At 50.5% G+C, this 17818-nt stretch overlaps 5 protein-coding genes across 5 annotated transcripts; 3 read left to right on the top strand and 2 right to left on the bottom strand.

Annotated features, from left to right (window-relative positions):
* Positions 1 to 212: 212 nt before the first annotated feature.
* ASPZODRAFT_451934 (hypothetical protein) lies at positions 213 to 5115 on the bottom strand. The gene is made up of 6 exons (XM_022728363.1): positions 4590 to 5115; positions 3028 to 4529; positions 2292 to 2968; positions 2065 to 2241; positions 1336 to 2007; positions 213 to 1273 (listed from the first exon to the last, which is right to left on the bottom strand). The coding sequence occupies exons 1-6, from the start codon at positions 4851 to 4853 to the stop codon at positions 426 to 428; spliced, it is 4140 nt and encodes a 1379-aa protein (XP_022586205.1). The 5' UTR covers positions 4854 to 5115; the 3' UTR covers positions 213 to 425.
* A 317-nt stretch (positions 5116 to 5432) lies between these two features.
* On the top strand, positions 5433 to 7198 carry ASPZODRAFT_55251 (hypothetical protein; the record flags this gene model as incomplete). Its single annotated transcript, XM_022728531.1, has 5 exons — positions 5433 to 5691; positions 5750 to 5833; positions 5899 to 6167; positions 6221 to 6578; positions 6630 to 7198. 5 exons carry the CDS (start codon positions 5433 to 5435, stop codon positions 7196 to 7198), a joined length of 1539 nt encoding a protein of 512 aa, XP_022586204.1.
* Positions 7199 to 7933: 735 nt separating this feature from the next.
* ASPZODRAFT_138766 (hypothetical protein) lies at positions 7934 to 10637 on the top strand (the record flags this gene model as incomplete). The annotated part of the gene is made up of 8 exons (XM_022724488.1): positions 7934 to 8031; positions 8089 to 8234; positions 8305 to 9096; positions 9159 to 9430; positions 9463 to 9801; positions 9863 to 9994; positions 10057 to 10242; positions 10305 to 10637. 8 exons carry the CDS (start codon positions 7934 to 7936, stop codon positions 10635 to 10637), a joined length of 2298 nt encoding a protein of 765 aa, XP_022586203.1.
* Positions 10638 to 11064: 427 nt separating this feature from the next.
* Positions 11065 to 11614, bottom strand: ASPZODRAFT_56228 (hypothetical protein; the record flags this gene model as incomplete). The annotated part of the gene is made up of 3 exons (XM_022728597.1): positions 11065 to 11248; positions 11304 to 11477; positions 11556 to 11614. 3 exons carry the CDS (start codon positions 11612 to 11614, stop codon positions 11065 to 11067), a joined length of 417 nt encoding a protein of 138 aa, XP_022586202.1.
* A 1536-nt stretch (positions 11615 to 13150) lies between these two features.
* Positions 13151 to 17489, top strand: ASPZODRAFT_148928 (hypothetical protein; the record flags this gene model as incomplete). Its single annotated transcript, XM_022725434.1, has 7 exons — positions 13151 to 13299; positions 13359 to 13470; positions 13567 to 14757; positions 15754 to 15906; positions 15963 to 16000; positions 16070 to 16458; positions 16516 to 17489. 7 exons carry the CDS (start codon positions 13151 to 13153, stop codon positions 17487 to 17489), a joined length of 3006 nt encoding a protein of 1001 aa, XP_022586201.1.
* Between the last annotated feature and the right edge of the window lie 329 nt (positions 17490 to 17818).

The raw sequence follows: 17818 nt of genomic DNA, 5'->3' as shown, positions 1-17818 counted from the left end.
AGCAACGCAGTGAGACGAGAATGGGGGGGGCAAAAGACGATGCAATTTGGGGGGAGAAGAGGGTTAGGAGGAGTTTCTCGGCCAGCGCGACATGGGCGAAGTTGAACAAGACAGGCACGTAAGGCTTCTCAAGGACTTCTGGTCCCCGGGGCACAAGAGAACCAGGCGTGGATATAACAACTAACGGGGCCACCCCCCCGGCAGATCCATAGTCGATCAGCGAACCTCTGAGGCTAGGCTGGAACTGCAGATCTTTCCCCCCTCCCTTCAGAAATAAGCTGTGTGACCCTGTTCGCTACTGGCCACCGACCACGGAAGTGTGGAGGCAAACCACAGCGGAGAGTCACACCGAAGGTTGCCTCGGGGCGATATCCCCCCGGCCCATGCTCTCGCTTTTTGCGACCGGAAATGATGGGATAGTTGGTTTAGGATTTGTGCGCCCACATTCCATGGAATGGACCCTTTCCTTGGCGGAGCAAGTGGCCCGGCTGGCCATGCTCCACCACACGTCCGTTCTCCAGAACTAGGACCTGATCGTGATCGAGAATGTTGTGTAACCGATGGGTGATGGTGACGGTGGTGCAATCGCTGAATTTATCGTGTAGTACGGCGTGGAGGCGGTCTTCGCTGGCTTGATCGAGATTGGCAGTGGCTTCGTCGATGACGAGGATCTTGGCCTTACCGACCATTGCACGCGCCAGTGCGATCAGCTGTCGCTCCCCCTGAGACATATTTTGCCCGTTTGCTTCCACCACGTCATCCAGCTTCCACCGTGTGTCTCCCGCAATATCGCTCAAAGCAGACTGTAATCGGTCATCTCCGACAGTACCTGTCATATCTAGGTTGGTGCGGATGGTGCCGTTAAACAAGACGGGTTCCTGGGGGATGAATGTGATGTGTCGCCGGAGAGTATCGACCGAGATATCCTCAATGTCGACCCCGTCGACCCTGATGGCACCGCCGAGTCGCGCTGTCATCCGCAGCAGACTCAATGCCAGCGTGGTTTTACCGCTCCCGGTTCGTCCTACAATGGCGATCCGATCACCAGGGTTGGCTGCAAAGCTCATTTCACGAATCACACACTCATCATGCATTGAGTAGCCCGCTGACAAATGATGAACCTCGATTGCCCCCCCGGCGGGCCAGTCATCGTCTACTGTCTCATTTCCGTGCTCGGATTGGCAGCTTTCTTGCGGCAGTTTTTCCAGATAATTCTCAATCCGATGGTAGCTGGTCAGCTCGATCTCCAGTAGGCTAGAGAGGTAAACAAGATCTTCTTGTAAATTAGCGCTCAAAGGTCTAGATTTGTGCATGGCGGGAAGGAAAACAACTCACACAGAAGAGCGGTACACAGCCCGGTTGTCAATGTCAAGCTGAGGCCAACTACCGCCGGGCTTGGGTTCTGCTGCAGCATGGCTAGTGTCGCCACAGAAAAAGATATTAATGCGACGAAAATGTCCATTCGAACCGCCAACCAACGCTGGAGGTCACTGACAGCTTCCCAGGTTCGTACATGGTGGTGGACAGCCCCGTTAAAACGTGTTTGTAGCACTCTTTCAGCTCGGAAGGCATGTATGGTCGCCAGACCAGACACGGTCTCGGTGATCCCGTGGTATAAAGGAGTCAAGCTGCCCGCATACATGTGCTTCGTGGCCGTTGATGCAAATCGGTACCGACGACCGGTATAGATGGCCAGGGCAGTCAGGATGATTGACGGGAGTATAAACAATGGGATCAGAGAAGAAACCGTCAGAATTCGAAGGGCAATCGACGAGTATGTCTCGAGGACCGGTCGGAACGTCCGTATCAGAGTGTCATCTAAGCTCGTTATGTCGGAGGAGAATCGGTTGATGATCTGACCCGCTGGTGTATGAATTATCCAAGAATATGTAGCTCCGAGGACCGTGGTGAGTAATTGTAAATGTTTATCGCGACTTGCTCGCCATGCACCCGAATACAAGAGGAGAAGTGAGGCTGCCAATACCAGAACTTGTGCTAGCCCAAGGCCTATATGGTTTATTATTAGCAGGGTGTATATAGGAAACGAACAGGGAGATCACATGCCTGTAAAAATCCCCATGTACACATTAGTTGACATCTCCGCGTTGCTCCCGCTCTCTGTTCGACTCCAGACTGAAAGCCACCAAGGCAGCATGATGTCCATCGCCTGAGCGCCCACCATGAATATAAATGTTATCGAAAGGAATGTCCTGTTCCCGAAGGACCGTAGATAATTGTATGCTAGCCAAGTGAGCCCATGGTCAAGATCCCAGATAGTGGACTCTACTCACCACAAGAAAAGCCAGAAACCCCTCCAGCGAACTTGTCAAGATCTTCGGACTCAGGAGAACCGGTTGGTTTCGAATTGGATTTGCAAGGAGATGCAACTGGGACTGGCGGTTCCAAGTCTGTTTCTTCAGGTTCGAGGCGTTCTGTGATCTCGGGGCCCTGGATGATACCCTTAACCTTTCCTTGTTCCAATTTGATGACCATATTGGCCATTTGGGCGCATCTGACGTCGTTGGTAGCAAGAACAATTGTTCTATTTTGTGCCAAAGGCCCAAGAATCGCTTTTCTAATGATCCAATTAGAAGTAACCGGATCAAGCCCCGAAAGAATATCATCTAGAGCTAGGATCTTTGCTGGTGAAAACAGCGCTCGAGCAAGTGCTATACGCTGTCTCTGCCCCCCTGAAACACCTCGGCCAGCTTCGCCAACGTTATGGAAGTCACCATCCTGAAAACTCGCTATGTCATGCTCCAAGGCGCATACGTGCAAGACTTGCTTATAGCGTTCAGTGACAAGGGGTGAACCAAGGAGAATATTATCCCTAATACTGCCATTGTGGAGCCATGGGGTTTGAGAGGCATATCCTATAGGCTCAAATTGAGTCTTCTGTATTGTAATCGAGTACTCTCTGGAGTGTGTGTTAAATATCAAGGACTGCAGAAGCCGAGATTTGCCTGACCTGGATATCCTGTCAGTCAAGAAAAAGTAAAAAAAAATAGTGAGGCCTCTAGATCATACCCTATACTTCCTGAAACAACATTGAGACCGTTTTGCACAAGCCGTATCTGATCATTATTTGAAAGATTCGAACTCGATACAGCACTACTGTCAGCTTTTGTCAGTTTACAGTAGCTTTCCGTATGTTGGTTCGAGTCATTCAGAAATTCACTCAGACGCTTCAAACTAATCATTGCTTGCGCGTATTGGCCCACTCCTAGTACGCTCAGGGTAAGCATGCTTTTGATGATGTTGAAAACAGCAACAATTGTGAAGACAACGTCGGGGTTGACCGTGTTTCCTCCGATAACCGAGTATAGAAACAGACATAGGACGAGAGCGAATAAGGTGAATGTTGTCGACAAGACCTCGGATCCCACGATAATCTGCATCTTTCTCCAAATAGCTTGCAACTCTCGACCACGTGTATCCAGGATCTTGCCTGCAAAAGCTTGTACACATCCAATCATTTTGATTGTTGTGAGGGTCCGTATGGCTTCGTTTGTTTTCCTCATCCGCTCATCTGTAGATTTCATGATGTTGGACTGTGCTTTTCCTTGGGAAGAGGCGATGAATTTGGACAATGGAAATCTTGTGACCAGAAGGAAAACCAGACTTGGAATATAATACCATCCCATAATTTTGAAGAGAAGAATAGATCCAACGGTAATTTCAACCGGGACCATGAACATTGTCATGACTGTATAGCGGAGCGTACCCAACCTATCGACGTCGGCGGAGATATTGTTATGGAGTTTGCCGCAATCCACGCCAGTACTGTCCACGGAATGAATGAGTTTGTCAAAGACCGCAGAAATGACGGTGACTTTGAGGTGGCCTATGATATGCGTAGCGATATATTCAAATATCTGCATGCATAACCCACGCAGGATTGGGCAAACACTGAATAAAGTTATGGAAAACCACGGCCTAAACTTGGCTTCAGGTGATCCTTGAAGATACAGCAGCAGTTGATAAAGACCAATGGTTCCAACAAGCTCGAAGAATCCGCAGGAGGCCGAGAAGAAGGCTGCAACCATCAGCCGACGCTTGAATAGGCTCCAAAGAACTTTGGGAAGTGACGGCGAGTCCTTGCAAGCCTCTGTGTACTTCCGAAGCCAATTCTCTGGAGAACTCTTAGCTGTGGAAAGTGGCAAATTATCCGAACTAATGTCTCCACGACGCTTGTATGCCTCATTGATGAGGGGACTGATCCACGTATATAAACACCATCTCGTTAGAGGTGAAGAAGTATGCGGTGGATAGAGATCATTCTCGGTATAATTATGAGAAGGGGATGCCAGAGGAACCAAAATAGAACTTGTTAAAGCAGCTAGCAGCTGGATTAACGTCCACGTCGAGAGATAGTGTTTGGGAGTGTCGAGCCAGATCAGAGGGTAGACCTGCTGTGGGATGTTTGTTGTCAAGAGTAACGTTAGACTAAGCAGCACGGAATTCAAGAAGGAAAGTAATTGAATCGAGCGACTGGTGAGATATGTAAGCTGACAGAGAGATACGGCAACCTATGCCTTGTCAGCGACTGTGCCTTATAATTGATATCGAGCTGAGAACATCGGACTCACCCACAAGCCCCCAACTAGAAGTCTAGGGAATTCGTAGACCTCTCCTGCAAATGCCTCGCCTAGTATCGTAATGGCGCAGAATAAAGAGCAACAGAGCCCAAGGAGTCCGATCAAGGCATGTCTCGTCGTGAACCGATAATTCTCATGCAACTTTCGGCGGCGGTATATGAACAGAACGTCGTATAGACATATGGCCACGCAACAAGCAGGGAGGGCCAGAAGACCCATCCTACTGATAATATGTTCATCATCCAGTGATGCCATTGGGATATCTCTCTAAGAAAGTGATTTCAAGTGTGAAATTTCAGGGCTCAGTTCTGCCAAAACCGGCGGGCGTCTCCCCCAAGTTTTATGGGAGGAAAATCAAGGAAAGAGTCTCCTTTGGCAGTGATGATCAGAACTGGCCAGCTTTCAAGCCCAAGCAGCGGAGCCTCGTCACTCTGTACTGCCATATCAAGCAGGCATCGCATTCACGCTGGGGACTGTGGACATGTCGGGACGTCTGTGCACAGTGAGAAAAAATCCGATCAGGAAAGACGCAGGAAATATTACCTTTCCAAACCCCCGACAGCTGGCCAAACAAACGACTCCTCCAAATTGACGTGTGAATCTGACTCGAGAGTGCAGCAGGAGACGATTCTTCGCAGCTCTGGTGGCCTTCAGAATCCCTGGTCGTTCTCACTTGCCTGATTAGGGAAAACAACCGGACTAGCGTCACCGCCAGCCCCTCCGATACCACTTCTCCCGCAACGCGTTCGCCTATCTGTCTCCCCTGCCTGAAAGAAAAGAAGAAACGTCGTCCGAATATCCTCCGTTCAGCTGTTCTTTCGGGCCCGAGTTTTCATGCGTGGGCAAGCTGTCGTGTGGGCGCTGGCCTGGGCGATCGGGCTGCTGCCACGAATCCTCTGTATCGAGGATAGTAAACACCAAGCTGCGCTTCTTCAACAACCTGAAGGCCACAGCCCGGATTTTATAAGATATCAACATGCCGAATTTCCCTCTCATTCAATTAGAATCAAGGAACAGAGTGATGACTTGTGCAATGCTGGGTCCAAGCAGTATACCGGATGGCTTGACGCCAACGGAAAACATCTTTTCTTTTGTGAGCATATCGCTATTGTTAATAGGAGCTAAAGGATTGATTTCTAACCTATTTAAAGGGTATTTTGATAGCTTGAACGATCCCCTGACTGACCCTTTGACGCTCTGGGTGACCGGAGGACCAGGAGTGAGCAGCCTGGTTGGTAAATAGCCATTCGTTCTGGGAAGAATCCCTACCCAGTGCGATTATATCTGACAAAAGCTACAGGGCTTCTGGTAGAAATTGGACCCTGCCTGATTGATGATGGAGGTGAAGGCACCCACCGCAATCCGTTCTCCTGGACCAGGAACTCCTCCATGATCTTTGTGGACCAGCCAGCGGGGACTGGGCTCTCATACACGGATCCTGGAACGGATCTGCCTACGGACTCGAAAATTGCAGCGGAAGATATGTACATTTTTCTCCAGATCTTCCTGACCCAGGTTTTCCCAGAGAGGAGAGAGGTGCCTTTCCACATAGCGGGTGAAAGTTACGGAGTAGGGTCATCCGGACGATTCTCAGATTTCAGGACCGCTGACGATGTTGATAGGGCCACTATGTTCCTAACATGGCTGTCGAAATCCTCAAGCAGAACAAAATTCATCAGGAGAGACCGGAGGTACCGCTGAAATCTATCATGATCGGAAACGGTTGCGTGTCACCAATGCATACAACGTATGGCTTTTATGAAACTCTTTGCACAACGAAACCTGGCGTTGAGACGCCTGTGTTTAACGCTACTCGATGCAAGGTCATGGCAGACGCGCTACCGAGATGCATGTACGTCTATGAAAGCTGTTACCGATACCCCGATAAAGCCATTTGCAAGGCTACTGAAGAACCCTGTGGGATAATATTCGACCTTTTCGAAAGTGAGTCGCATGCTGGAGGACGCGATCCATTTGATAGTAAGTTTGAGACTCAAAAAGAGGAGAAATAATCGGTTCTAAGTCGCCTAGTCACTCGGGTGTGCGAGGTAGAGCATCTATGCTACTCATCTACACTTAATGTCCAAGAATACATCAACAGCAAGAGCGTATGGAGTGCTCTAGATGTCCCTGATGCCATCCACAATTTCTCCATCGAGTCACCGGGGATTGTCGCTGCATTTGAGAGCAGCAATGACTTGTATGCAAACACGATGAACCTGATCCAATCTACTTTAGAGCACAAGGTCGACGTTCTAATCTACAATGGCAACCTGGACCTTGCGTGCAACACCGCTGGAAATCTGCGATGGACCAATGCTCTTCGTTGGAACGGACAGGCCGAGTTTGAATCGCGCGACCTGAGACCCTGGTTCTCGGTTGTGGAGGGAGAATTGACACCGGTCGGCCAGTACAAGGAGGTCTCTGCGTCGGCGCGGGGGGGCGATGCTGACGCCCAGCGATTCGCCTTCGTGACAGTTGATAAGGCCGGGCATATGGTAAGCACCTTGCCAACTAACTTCAATTTAAAGTGCATTCATTGTCCCTTGCTCACTGATGGCGTTTGCAGGTCCCTTTCAGTCAGCCGGCCATTGCATTAGATCTTTATCAACGTTGGATATTTGGCCAACCGTTTGAGGTCGCATAAAAATCAGTAGATACATTATTGAATTTTATTTGGGGGGTTTTCTTTCTTTTTTTTTGGAATCAAACAGAACATATCGCCCCTTTTTCCCATTCATGACTCGATGGGTTTCCCAGCGCAGGATTTGCGGGGATTACGGAGTGACTATCGGCGGCGAGAAGTTGTTCAACCACATCGCAAATGACTCGTTGCACAGGCTACTACTCTAGACTCTACTCCTTGAAGCTGGAGTCCGGACCTCCTGTTCGTGCGTGGAAAAAACTGGGTGGCACAAAAGAGAAGAAATGGTTTCTGTCTGGTCTCCACCGTCTGGAGGCGTATTGGGCCAATGATTGCTCAAGACAGGCCTGGCCAACTGATTGATCATTTTTCTGTGGAACGCAGATCGTCGTCTCCACTGATCGTCTGGCCTTAGCCCAAGCAAGGTCCTCTTCTCCAACCCCGAGATTAAGTGGTTAACCGCCTAGTTAAATTATTCCAGATTGCCTACTCAGCGGCCCACGTGAAGGTGGCACATACCGTTCAGTCACTCCTTATGATACATATCCTCGGTACTCCACCACCAGCGTTGACTATGTGGTAATTGCAACGAGCAGAGAGAATACAGACTCTGTGCTATGTAAAGCAATTTTTATTGCGCGTGAGGATGGAGAGCAAGAACGCGACGCGGGTCGCATCAACACAGGAGACGATGAGCGATGGAGGTCTAGAGAGCGGAATGGCAAAACATCCAGACTCAGAGAAGCCTCGACTGAATGATGAGAAGGAGGAGGAAGAGCAAGAGAACTCGTACGTACAAGAATCCGGAGCGACCGTGTGAATAAGTGGAAAGCTGATCGCTGCCAGTCCGTACCCCGAGGTGCGCGCGAGTGTTCCCACGGGGGACGAGGTTGATCTGCCTGTGAACACCTTCCGAGCCTGGGTTTTGGGGATTGTTGGAACTATGATTCTTACGGCGCTGAACCAGTTCTTCCAGCTCCATTCGCCTCCGAGTGAGTCTAATCGTGTTGTTAGCAATGCAGCAGGGGGGGCTGCCTATAGCTATTGACTGATCCGCTCTAGTTTTTCTGTCTTCTTACCTCGCAATTCTGATCACCTTGCCATGTGGAAAGCTGATGGCTGCCACACTCCCTACTACAACCTGGAACATAATGGGCTGGCGCTTTACTCTTAACCCAGGCCCTTTCAACCAGAAAGAACACTCGATCGTGGCTATCATGGCTTCTCTCGTTACGGCATTCGACAACGGCTCTCTTGCCTCGGACGTCTATGTGGCCTTTGATAAATTTCTGAATATCCCCGTCTCGGTGGGGTATCGTTTCGTGTTTCTGCTTACCACACAGGCTCTAAGCTTTGGGATCGCGGGCTTCTTCCACAGGTTCCTTGTTGAACCCGCGTTCTGCGTCTGGCCGGCTGCACTGCCCGTTTGTTCCTTGCTGCACTCGTTCCATGACAACTTCTACCAGGGCCAAATAGCAAATGGATGGAAGATCTCGCGAATGCGGTTCTTCTGGGTCGTTTGTGGCTTTGGCGCCGCGTATCAGTTTTTGCCAGGCTATCTCTTCACGGGCCTTAGCACGTTTGCCTGGGTCACTTGGATTGTGCCGAACAATGTGGCCGTCAACCAAGTCTTTGGAGCGACCTCGGGAATGGATCTACTTCCCTTGACTCTCGACTGGAACCAGATCACAGGGTATCTGGGTTCCCCCCTTCTCGTACCTACATGGGCTCTCGTGAACGTTTTCTGCGGGAGCGTCTTCTTTCTCTGGGTTATTGCGCCGGCTCTTCATTGGAGTAATGTCTGGGAAGGCCTGTACTTTCCCTTTTCATCTTCAGACACCTTCGACAATACGGGTGAGTGGACGGAAACATTTGCACCGCATTCTTTTTTATTACCTTGGCTGACTTGGTGACAGGACAAGCATATAATACCACCCGCGTGATGAACTCCGACTACTCACTCAACGAAACTGCCTACTTTGATTACTCGCCCGTGTATCTCTCCACAACGTCTATTCTCTCCTACGGGCTTGGGTTCGCCTCAGTCATCTCGGTAATCATCCATACTGCTCTGTACCATCGGGAAGTCGTGTGGAACGGTCTCCGGGCCACTTTCGGAAACACTTCGCCGGGTGAGAAGGAGGACATCCATTCCAATGTATTATTATCTCCCCGAGCTCCTTTTCCTGTATGAGATGAGAATCTGACTCCAGGTGGCAGTTGATGAAAAACTACAAGCCTGTGCCGCTATGGTGGTACGGTGGTATTTTCCTCGCCATTTTCGGTATTAGCGTTGCCTTTCTCTACGTCTATGACACGGGCCTGCCCTGGTATGGACTCATCCTGGCCATCGTACTGAATGTGGTGCTTGTCATACCCACGGGTATAATGATGTCGACTTGCAATGTCACCCTGTCAACGACGGTCATCTCTGCCCTGATCGCCGGGTACATCTGGCCGGGTCAAATGGTAAACAATGTGGTATTCAAGATTTTTACCATTGTCTCATCATACCAAGGGTTGGGATATATCCAAGATATGAAGGTCGGCCATTACATGGTATTTTGAACCTTGAACCCCCCCTTCCCCCGTCAATGAATGGTGTACTAAATAGCTGCAGAAAATTCCTCCACGAGTCACTTTTGCTGCTCAGTGCGCTGGGATCCTCGTCTCATGGCTTACGCAGACGGCAGTCAACATCTGGGCAATGGGCAATGTCAAAAACATATGCACCGCAAAAGCTGAGAATGATGTCAGTAACTCTCTGATGAGCAATATGCAATTATTTTCATTACTGATTGACGTGGTGGATAGTTTGAATGCCCCCTCGCGGCCGGATACTCGACCAACGCCGTCTTCTGGGGCCTCATTGGACCCAAGCGCCTCTTCGCCTCGGGATCTATGTATAGGCCCATGCTATGGTTCTTCCTCATCGGGGCCCTGCTCCCCATCGTGCTGTTTATCATTGACAAACGCTACCCACGCGCAAGGTTACGAAAGGTATTTGAAGTTGTCCCTGAGAGATTGAGGGGATTCAAGAATGTTCTCGGCTGACTTGATAGGTCCATCTCCCTGTCATTTTCGCCTCGACCGCATCAATCCCGCCCGCCACAGCTGCCAACTATATCGCTTGGGGTGTGGTGGGCTTATTCTTCAACGGATACCTGAAGCAGCGGTACCGCGCGTGGTGGATGAAATACAACTACCTACTCTCTGCGGGACTGGAAGCCGCGCTCGCCGTGGGCACGTTTCTGATCTTCTTCTGCCTGTCGTATCCGGCCGTCGAACTCAACTGGTTCGGAAATACTATTGCCAGCACGACGGCGGATGGGAAGGGGACTCCCTTGCGGGTTGTTCCGGAGGGGAAGACATTTGGACCCACGACTTGGAATTAGATATTGAAAAAGTATTCGTTGAGATTTAACTAACTGGGGTAAAAGTAAACAAAATTAGGCCTACGTCTAGATTCGAAGACTGCAGGTGGCTTTGTACTCCACACCGTTAAAAAGATTATCCACTTGACATTAAATCTCCGAATGGTAGGGCTCTGGATGAACTTTCTAGAATATGCACTGCGGAGACAGCATCTATAGACAAGTTAGATCTAGAAATAACTTATTGGTCTACTTTTGTGTCCTAATTCCACGGCTACATTTTGTATATCATTAATACATTCCTCATGAGTACTTGATAATCAAACCCATGGTAATCATTCATCGTCATCATCATCATCATCATCATTCATAACGCATTGTATCGACGTCTTAGTGTACATTAATCATTGGTATCATAACCTGCAGGCCGCCCACGATATCGAAGCGATCAAACCATCCAGACAAACTCGTTCCGCGGCTGCGAATCCTGGGTGAAATACGCGCGATGACAGAGCGGACAGTTGAAGTGATCACCGAGGTACCAGCGCTCAAGACATTCCTTGTGAAAGACGTGCAGACATTTGAGATCGCGGATCTCCTGGCACTGCAGGACGGGTTCTAGACAGACCACACTGTAACGCCTATCAGTACGAGATCTTCAAAAAGGAAATCCATGTTCCAACCCACCATACGAATTGACTGTCGTCGTCGCCCTGTGGCACCGGCTTCTTGACGTTTATCCACCACTGTTCGAGCGTGCGTGTGGGCGAGACGGCGTCGAGTTTGCGCAGGCGCTCGATGTGTGTTTTTTGGGTTGGGATAGGTTGGCGACCAATGCCTCGGTTTAGGATGATAGTCAAGCTGAACATTAGAACAAAGACAATATATATATCGATAGATAGATAGATCGATCGATAGATATATATATAGATGGCTTACAGCAAGCAGATGATGATCACAGAAACAATTCCCAGCCCGAGAGCGAGGACGACCACCATGTGGCTGTTCTTTGCCTCGTCCCCCATTGTTTTTTGCGGGGTATTTATTTATCGATAATCCTTGCCTTTCAAGGTCCACGCTGCACTAGGGTATTGCGACCGTTGAAAAGAGATGACAATAGAGGAATAATAAAAAAAGGAAGCGAAGAGGAAAGAAGAAATAATTATAAAAGACGAGGCGGGGGTAGGTCTCGGTGCTTGAACAACGTTGCATGCACATGTCATGCGACGAAAGAGGGAGAGAGAGACAGAAAGAGAGAAAAAGAGCTCTCTGATGATTAGTTGAAAGCTCCCTAACCTAGGTACTACATAAACTTTGATCTTCATCCTCACGTTATCAGGCCAGGTGCTTTTCTCCAGTGGTGAGCCGGGGATTGGGATTGGCTTCGATGTCGACTCGTCTGGCTGCCATGGTGCGCAAGACCCATGGCGCCACACAAGAAGAAAAAAAAAAAACACACAATGCAGGTATCCGTGTTCAACTCAACTCGCTGGGGTTACTACTACTATCAAAGGAAATCAAAACAATAGAAAAGGGAAAAAAAAAGGGGTGGGAAGAGCAATCAAATGTTCACCGCCGAGTTGAAATGGATTCCCTCGTCCGAGACAACAGGAAGATATGCGCCTGCAGAGGCTGGGAATGCCTACGGAGTAGAAACTCTATGTAGTACGGAGAATACTTCAAACCTGTCCATTAGTTACTCGTAAACAAAACTCTGTAACTTCGGAGTTTCTACCGGCATTTGAGGCATGCCATATTTCAGCCTTCAGGATCAGCTGTCATATCTGCCATATTCCTCCGTCATCGATTTTCGGGCGATCAACAATTGCAATTACATAAGCCCAGTGGATGGGTTGATTTGGCATGACTAAGCACGAATCGGTCAGCTGATCAGTGGGTCGTCCGAGCCCCGGTCCGAGATTATCCCGAGCTTAGTCATTTTCAGATCACGGGACTTCGCGTTCGCGCGTTCGCGGTAGGCACCTAGGTAGTAGGTACTTTTATGAGTTGGTGACTATTAATTCCCAGTAAAGAATAGTATGCGTATAATTTGTACACCCAGCTATACATTATAATAGAATGAAGAATAGGTCGGATTATTTTATAGAGTATATGAATCAATCAGTGCTGTGGATGAATATGTTAGTAGAAGTGATGCTACAGCAGGTACGGAGCATATCCCTGAAGAGAGATAAAATCAATCAGAATAGGACTGACTCCTGAGAAGAATAGAGTACTAAGTAACAAACTATAGTAATAAATAATGACAGGATTAGGTACCAATGTTAGGTACGAAATATCCGCCGTTGACTATGTACTTCCCTAGTCTTGACTCTTAGTCTTAGTCGGATGGGTCTAGTCAATGCACCGCGTCCCGCGACGCGGTCGTTTTCACCTCACGAGCCCACAGACGCGGTCTCGACAACCATCGAAGCTCCAGTTCTGCTCATGGTAGTCTTTCCAGGACTCCTCCCATGGTTCAGCTCAGCTCTCTTCTCATCCTGAAGACATCGATGCATTCCTAATCCATCATCATGTCTGATCCTGACACCACCCCGGTCTCCTCTTCCTCCCCCGCCCTCAACTACGCATTCCTCGTTCACTCGCAAAAGACCCTCACCCAGAACCTGCCCCCGAGGGTGGACAATAAATTGCTTGCCCGCCAGAAGCGTCGACGAACGAGGTAGGTTATCCTCATCTTATGTCACCGTCATGTCAATCTTACTCACCTCGCCGTCATAGTCCCGAAGACCATGCCGTTCTCGAGGCCGAGTACCAACGTAACCCCAAGCCAGACAAGGCCGCGCGTGCCGATATTGTCTCTCGCGTTTCATTAGGGGAGAAAGAAGTCCAGGTATGCCTCTGTGTCTTGGCCTTGTTCCGGGGAAAAAAAAAAAAAAGGGGAAAGCGCGAAAACACTTGTGCTGATCATTCCCCCTCCCCCCAATAGATCTGGTTCCAAAATCGTCGTCAGAATGACCGTCGGAAATCCAAGCCGCTGCAGCCTCATGAGCTGGTCGCTCCGCTGTCCGCCAGCGATCCGATCTCAAGTCATAGCGATGAGCCAGAGGTAGCTGGTGGAGTAGAGCACGATCTTTCGTACAATGGAGAGGACGCGACGAAGCCGTCCGAGGATGTGGCGCTTCCGTCGTCCTTTGTGTCCGAGGTATCAGACACCAAAGACGAGAACAGCCAACCAATCCCGAGCTCTCAGACGAGTGTGGAATCGGAGACTCAGCAAGAGAATGTGCAGGCGGATGAAAACGCCGGGAATGAGCCGCCCGAGCAGGAGGTGCTCTCGGCTAGCAAGAGAAAGCGTTCTATATCCGATTTGCGGGGCCAGGCCACCTTCACATCGCCGCCTTCGCTGCGCATCTCGCTTTCCTTTGATGGAGAGGCCATGGTACGGAAGGACAACGAGCTGACCCCGTCGCCGCCTAAGGGCCGTAACGCCCTGCGGATCGCCATGTCGGCCGATGGCAAGGCAGTGATCCGCAAGGGCGACGAGCCCTCACCATCCAAGAACCGCATCTCCATGTTTTCCACCAGGGCCCCGCGGTTTGCTGGCCTGCGCCGCAGCAGCAGCGCCGTGCTCCCGAGCACTCCGCGTCTCGGCAGCGCGAGCGACAAGGACAAGGTGTTTGGGCGCTCCCGGGATCCCAAGAACTGGGAGTCCTTCTTCGATACCGATGCCCGAAGCGCCCTGTCCACACCATCTAGCGTCTCTCAGGGCACCCCGCACACCGCTTCGCCCAGTTTGTTCAGATCCCGCAGTCAGCGCTCGCTCAATCGCTCTCTGTCGGGCAGGCACAACGCCCTCACCCCCAACTCCGACTGCTTCGCCACCCCGGCTCCCCGGCCGTCGACGGGCGAGAAGCGGCGCAAGCTGTCACGCACTGTCTCTTCCCTTGGTCGACTTGAAACCAGCTGCCCTGGTAGCCTCAACAAGATGCCATTAACAACCGACGACCCCAAGGCTCTCACTTCAAAAGACCATGTCGATGATCTCGACGCTCATTTTGGTGATTCAGATAAAGAAAACTGGATCTCCGGAACGCATGTCTCGCGGATACGTCGGCGGACCATCTCCCACAACGCTCGCCGCCCGATTCTCAAGGACTCCAACGGACGGGACGGCCGGGTCAACCGCTCGCTCGGCAGTCTATCCACCGGCAAACGCAGTCGGTCTTCAATGCTGGCACAGCGCAGGTCCGCCACGGGATCCAACGGAGTCGATCTCCCTGGCGTGAGTACCGACGTCTCGGCTTTTATGGCTGGAGGCGGCGGCGCTAGTCAGGTAGAGGACCTGGACTGCATCCAGGGGCTGTTATCCCTCAGCCAGGGTGCATGGAGATAGTAGTCTTCTCTCGCCCTGGTGGAAAGAGGAAAAAAAAGAGAGTGAGAGAGAGAGATCCCCCTTCTAATTTCATTTGTTGGCCTTGTCTTTTTTTTTTTTTTTTTTCTTCCCTTTGTCAATATGCCCCTTTTCCTTGTATCATGTTGAAAGATGTAAGCGCGCAAGCGATCAATTGGTGCTATGATGTATGAGTTATACTCATCATGATGACTTTCTTTTGTCTTGAACTCACCCTTTTCTTTTCACTTCTCTTGGTCTCCCATCTTGTTCACCCTTGGACTCCATCCCTAGCCCTGGCCGTTTGGAAGGAAGTCTTATATCAACTGGAACAGGGAAAAAAAAAGAGCACGATGCCCCTTGAATGACGGTCTGCTAGAGTTTAAAATTGTCTAGAGTCTGCCAATAATCTTGAATAGATGTCTTATTATGAAGTTCCCACTGTTCTTGATACTAATCCATCCTCCTGTTCTACAGAGGCATACGCTTATCTTTTGCTCTTCCCCCACCAACTGGTCCGTGCGCTTCTCTATCTCTCCCCTTCCCCTTCGCCACTCTCTTGCATATCACTTTGTCCCTTGCAGACTTGGTGTGACTGACTGGCGGGTTGGCCTATGTGGCGTTGTATCCAGATTGTAGGTTGTCGTTGTGCAGTACGATTCGGACAATGTCATTATCGACGTTTGAATCGGGTTCTGACCGTGTTGAAGTTTTTTTTTTTTTCTTTTTGCTCAATTGCTAATATGGCTAAAGATCAGAAACTGCCCAATTTCTGCTCCCCAGAGACTAGGCCGATCCTCGTTGTCAACTATGGCTGCCAAACCGCACGTCGCCATCATCGGGGCCGGACTCTCCGGCCTACGATGTGCAGACATTCTCATTCAGAACGGTGCCGAGGTGACCATCTTCGAGGCACGAGATAGACTGGGTGGACGAGTACAGCATTCCCAAATCGCTCTGCTAGATGTATAGGAGTATGCTGACGTTAGAAGGTCCACCAGCAAGAAATTGGAGGCCATTTGGTCGATTTGTAAGAAATCTCTCTTCATAATGTCTCAATGCACCCGATTTGTCAAGCTAACAGGCATGACCTGTTAAGCGGCCCGAACTGGATCCATGGCAATCGCCAGAACCCAATGAGTACGATTGCCGAGGCGACCCAGACCATCACCCAAGACTGGGACGGCAGCCAGAGCATGTACGACCAGGACGGCGAGCTCGTCGATGAGAAGACGACGACGCGGATCTCCGAGTTTGTGTGGACCAGAATGGACGACGCGTTCAAGTATAGCAATGCCCACGCCGACGAGATCCCTGTGGACCGTAGTCTACTGGACTTCTTCCGCGAGAAGCTCGACGAGACGGACTTCACGCCCGCCGAGAAGACCATGTGTCTTGAGTCGTGCAAATTTTGGGGCGCATACGTGGGCGATCCGGTCTCGAGACAGAGTCTGAAGTTCTTCTCGCTTGAAGAATGCATTGACGGGAGTATGCTTTTTTCCTTGTTGTCCTAGCTAGCTGCAGGCTGATTTTTTAAACTTCCAGCCAACCTGTTCGTCGCCTCAACCTACAAGAGCATCCTGGAGCACGTCGCCGCCCCGGCCCAGCAACACGCACGCATCCATTTGAACTCAGCCATCGCCCACATCGACGCTCCGCCCCGTACCGCCGCCAACCGGCAGGTCACCTTAACCACCTCGACAGGGACCACGCACCAGTTCGACGAGGTGGTGGTCACCGCACCCCTGGGCTGGCTCAAGAAGAACAAGGCGGCGTTCAGTCCTGCCCTCCCCGTACGTCTGGAGCAGGCCATCGACAACATCTCGTACGGCCGGTTAGAAAAGGTCTACGTGACATTCCCCCGAGCATTCTGGCACAACAGCACGGCTTCTTCCTCTACTACTCTCGGCGGGAAAGAAAACCCGGCCTTTGCCCAGTTCCTCGAACCCAACTACGTGGATTTCCCCGCATCCGCGACGCCCTGGAACCAAGAGTGTCTGTCCCTGGCTTCCCTGCCATCTAGCTGCGCCCACCCAACGCTCCTCTTCTACACATACGGGCCCTGCGCAACACATATCGTCTCTACGTTGAAATCCCTCCCCGCGTCTTCGGCAGAGTACTTCTCTTTCCTGGACGAATTCACCCGCCCCTTCTACTCGCGTCTGCCGGGCTTCTCGTCCCAGTCTGCAGACTGCCGCCCCGTCTCCTTCCTCGCAACTCAATGGCAGAACGATCCCTTCGCGGGCAACGGCTCCTACTCTAATTTCCAGGTCGGCCTGCAACAAGGAAACCGCGACATCGAGGCTTTGCGCGCCGGAATGGGCGCCGCCAACGCCCTTTGGTTCGCTGGCGAACATACCGCCCCCTTTGTCGCCTTGGGCACCACCACGGGCGCCTACTGGAGTGGCGAGCGTGCTGCTGCCCAGATCTGTGATCTCTACGCCATGTCGAAGCGGGGGATGAGTGTCGCCCCGGATGATTCGTTGCCTTCTGCTCAGCCTAAGGGGGGGTCTATCTAATTTCTAGTCCTTACCTACATTACCTTTACTTTACTTGACTACCCTAGTTCTTTATCATATTGTTTATAGATGACGTGTTTTGAATAGACCACAGCAATGTTTATCTGGTGATAAGACTTGATAACTCCATGTGCCCTCTAAAACTGAAGATACAAGTAAACAAGTGTAGAAAGAAAGAGAGAAAAAAAAAGCCAACTCCACAGGAACACCACTATGAACAATGGTATCAGAATGCAGTACATATACTGTTGGACAGCATGGGTATTCATGTAAATCGAAAGCCAGCGCCGGGTCAAGGAGAAACGGCTCGTCAAGAGCTGCCGAAAAAT

Source organism: Penicilliopsis zonata (assembly GCF_001890105.1).
Source record: "Penicilliopsis zonata CBS 506.65 unplaced genomic scaffold ASPZOscaffold_1, whole genome shotgun sequence".
NCBI lineage: Eukaryota > Fungi > Ascomycota > Eurotiomycetes > Eurotiales > Aspergillaceae > Penicilliopsis > Penicilliopsis zonata.
The sequence above is the reverse complement of the archived record's forward strand: the minus strand, read 5'-3'. Positions and strand labels throughout refer to the sequence as shown.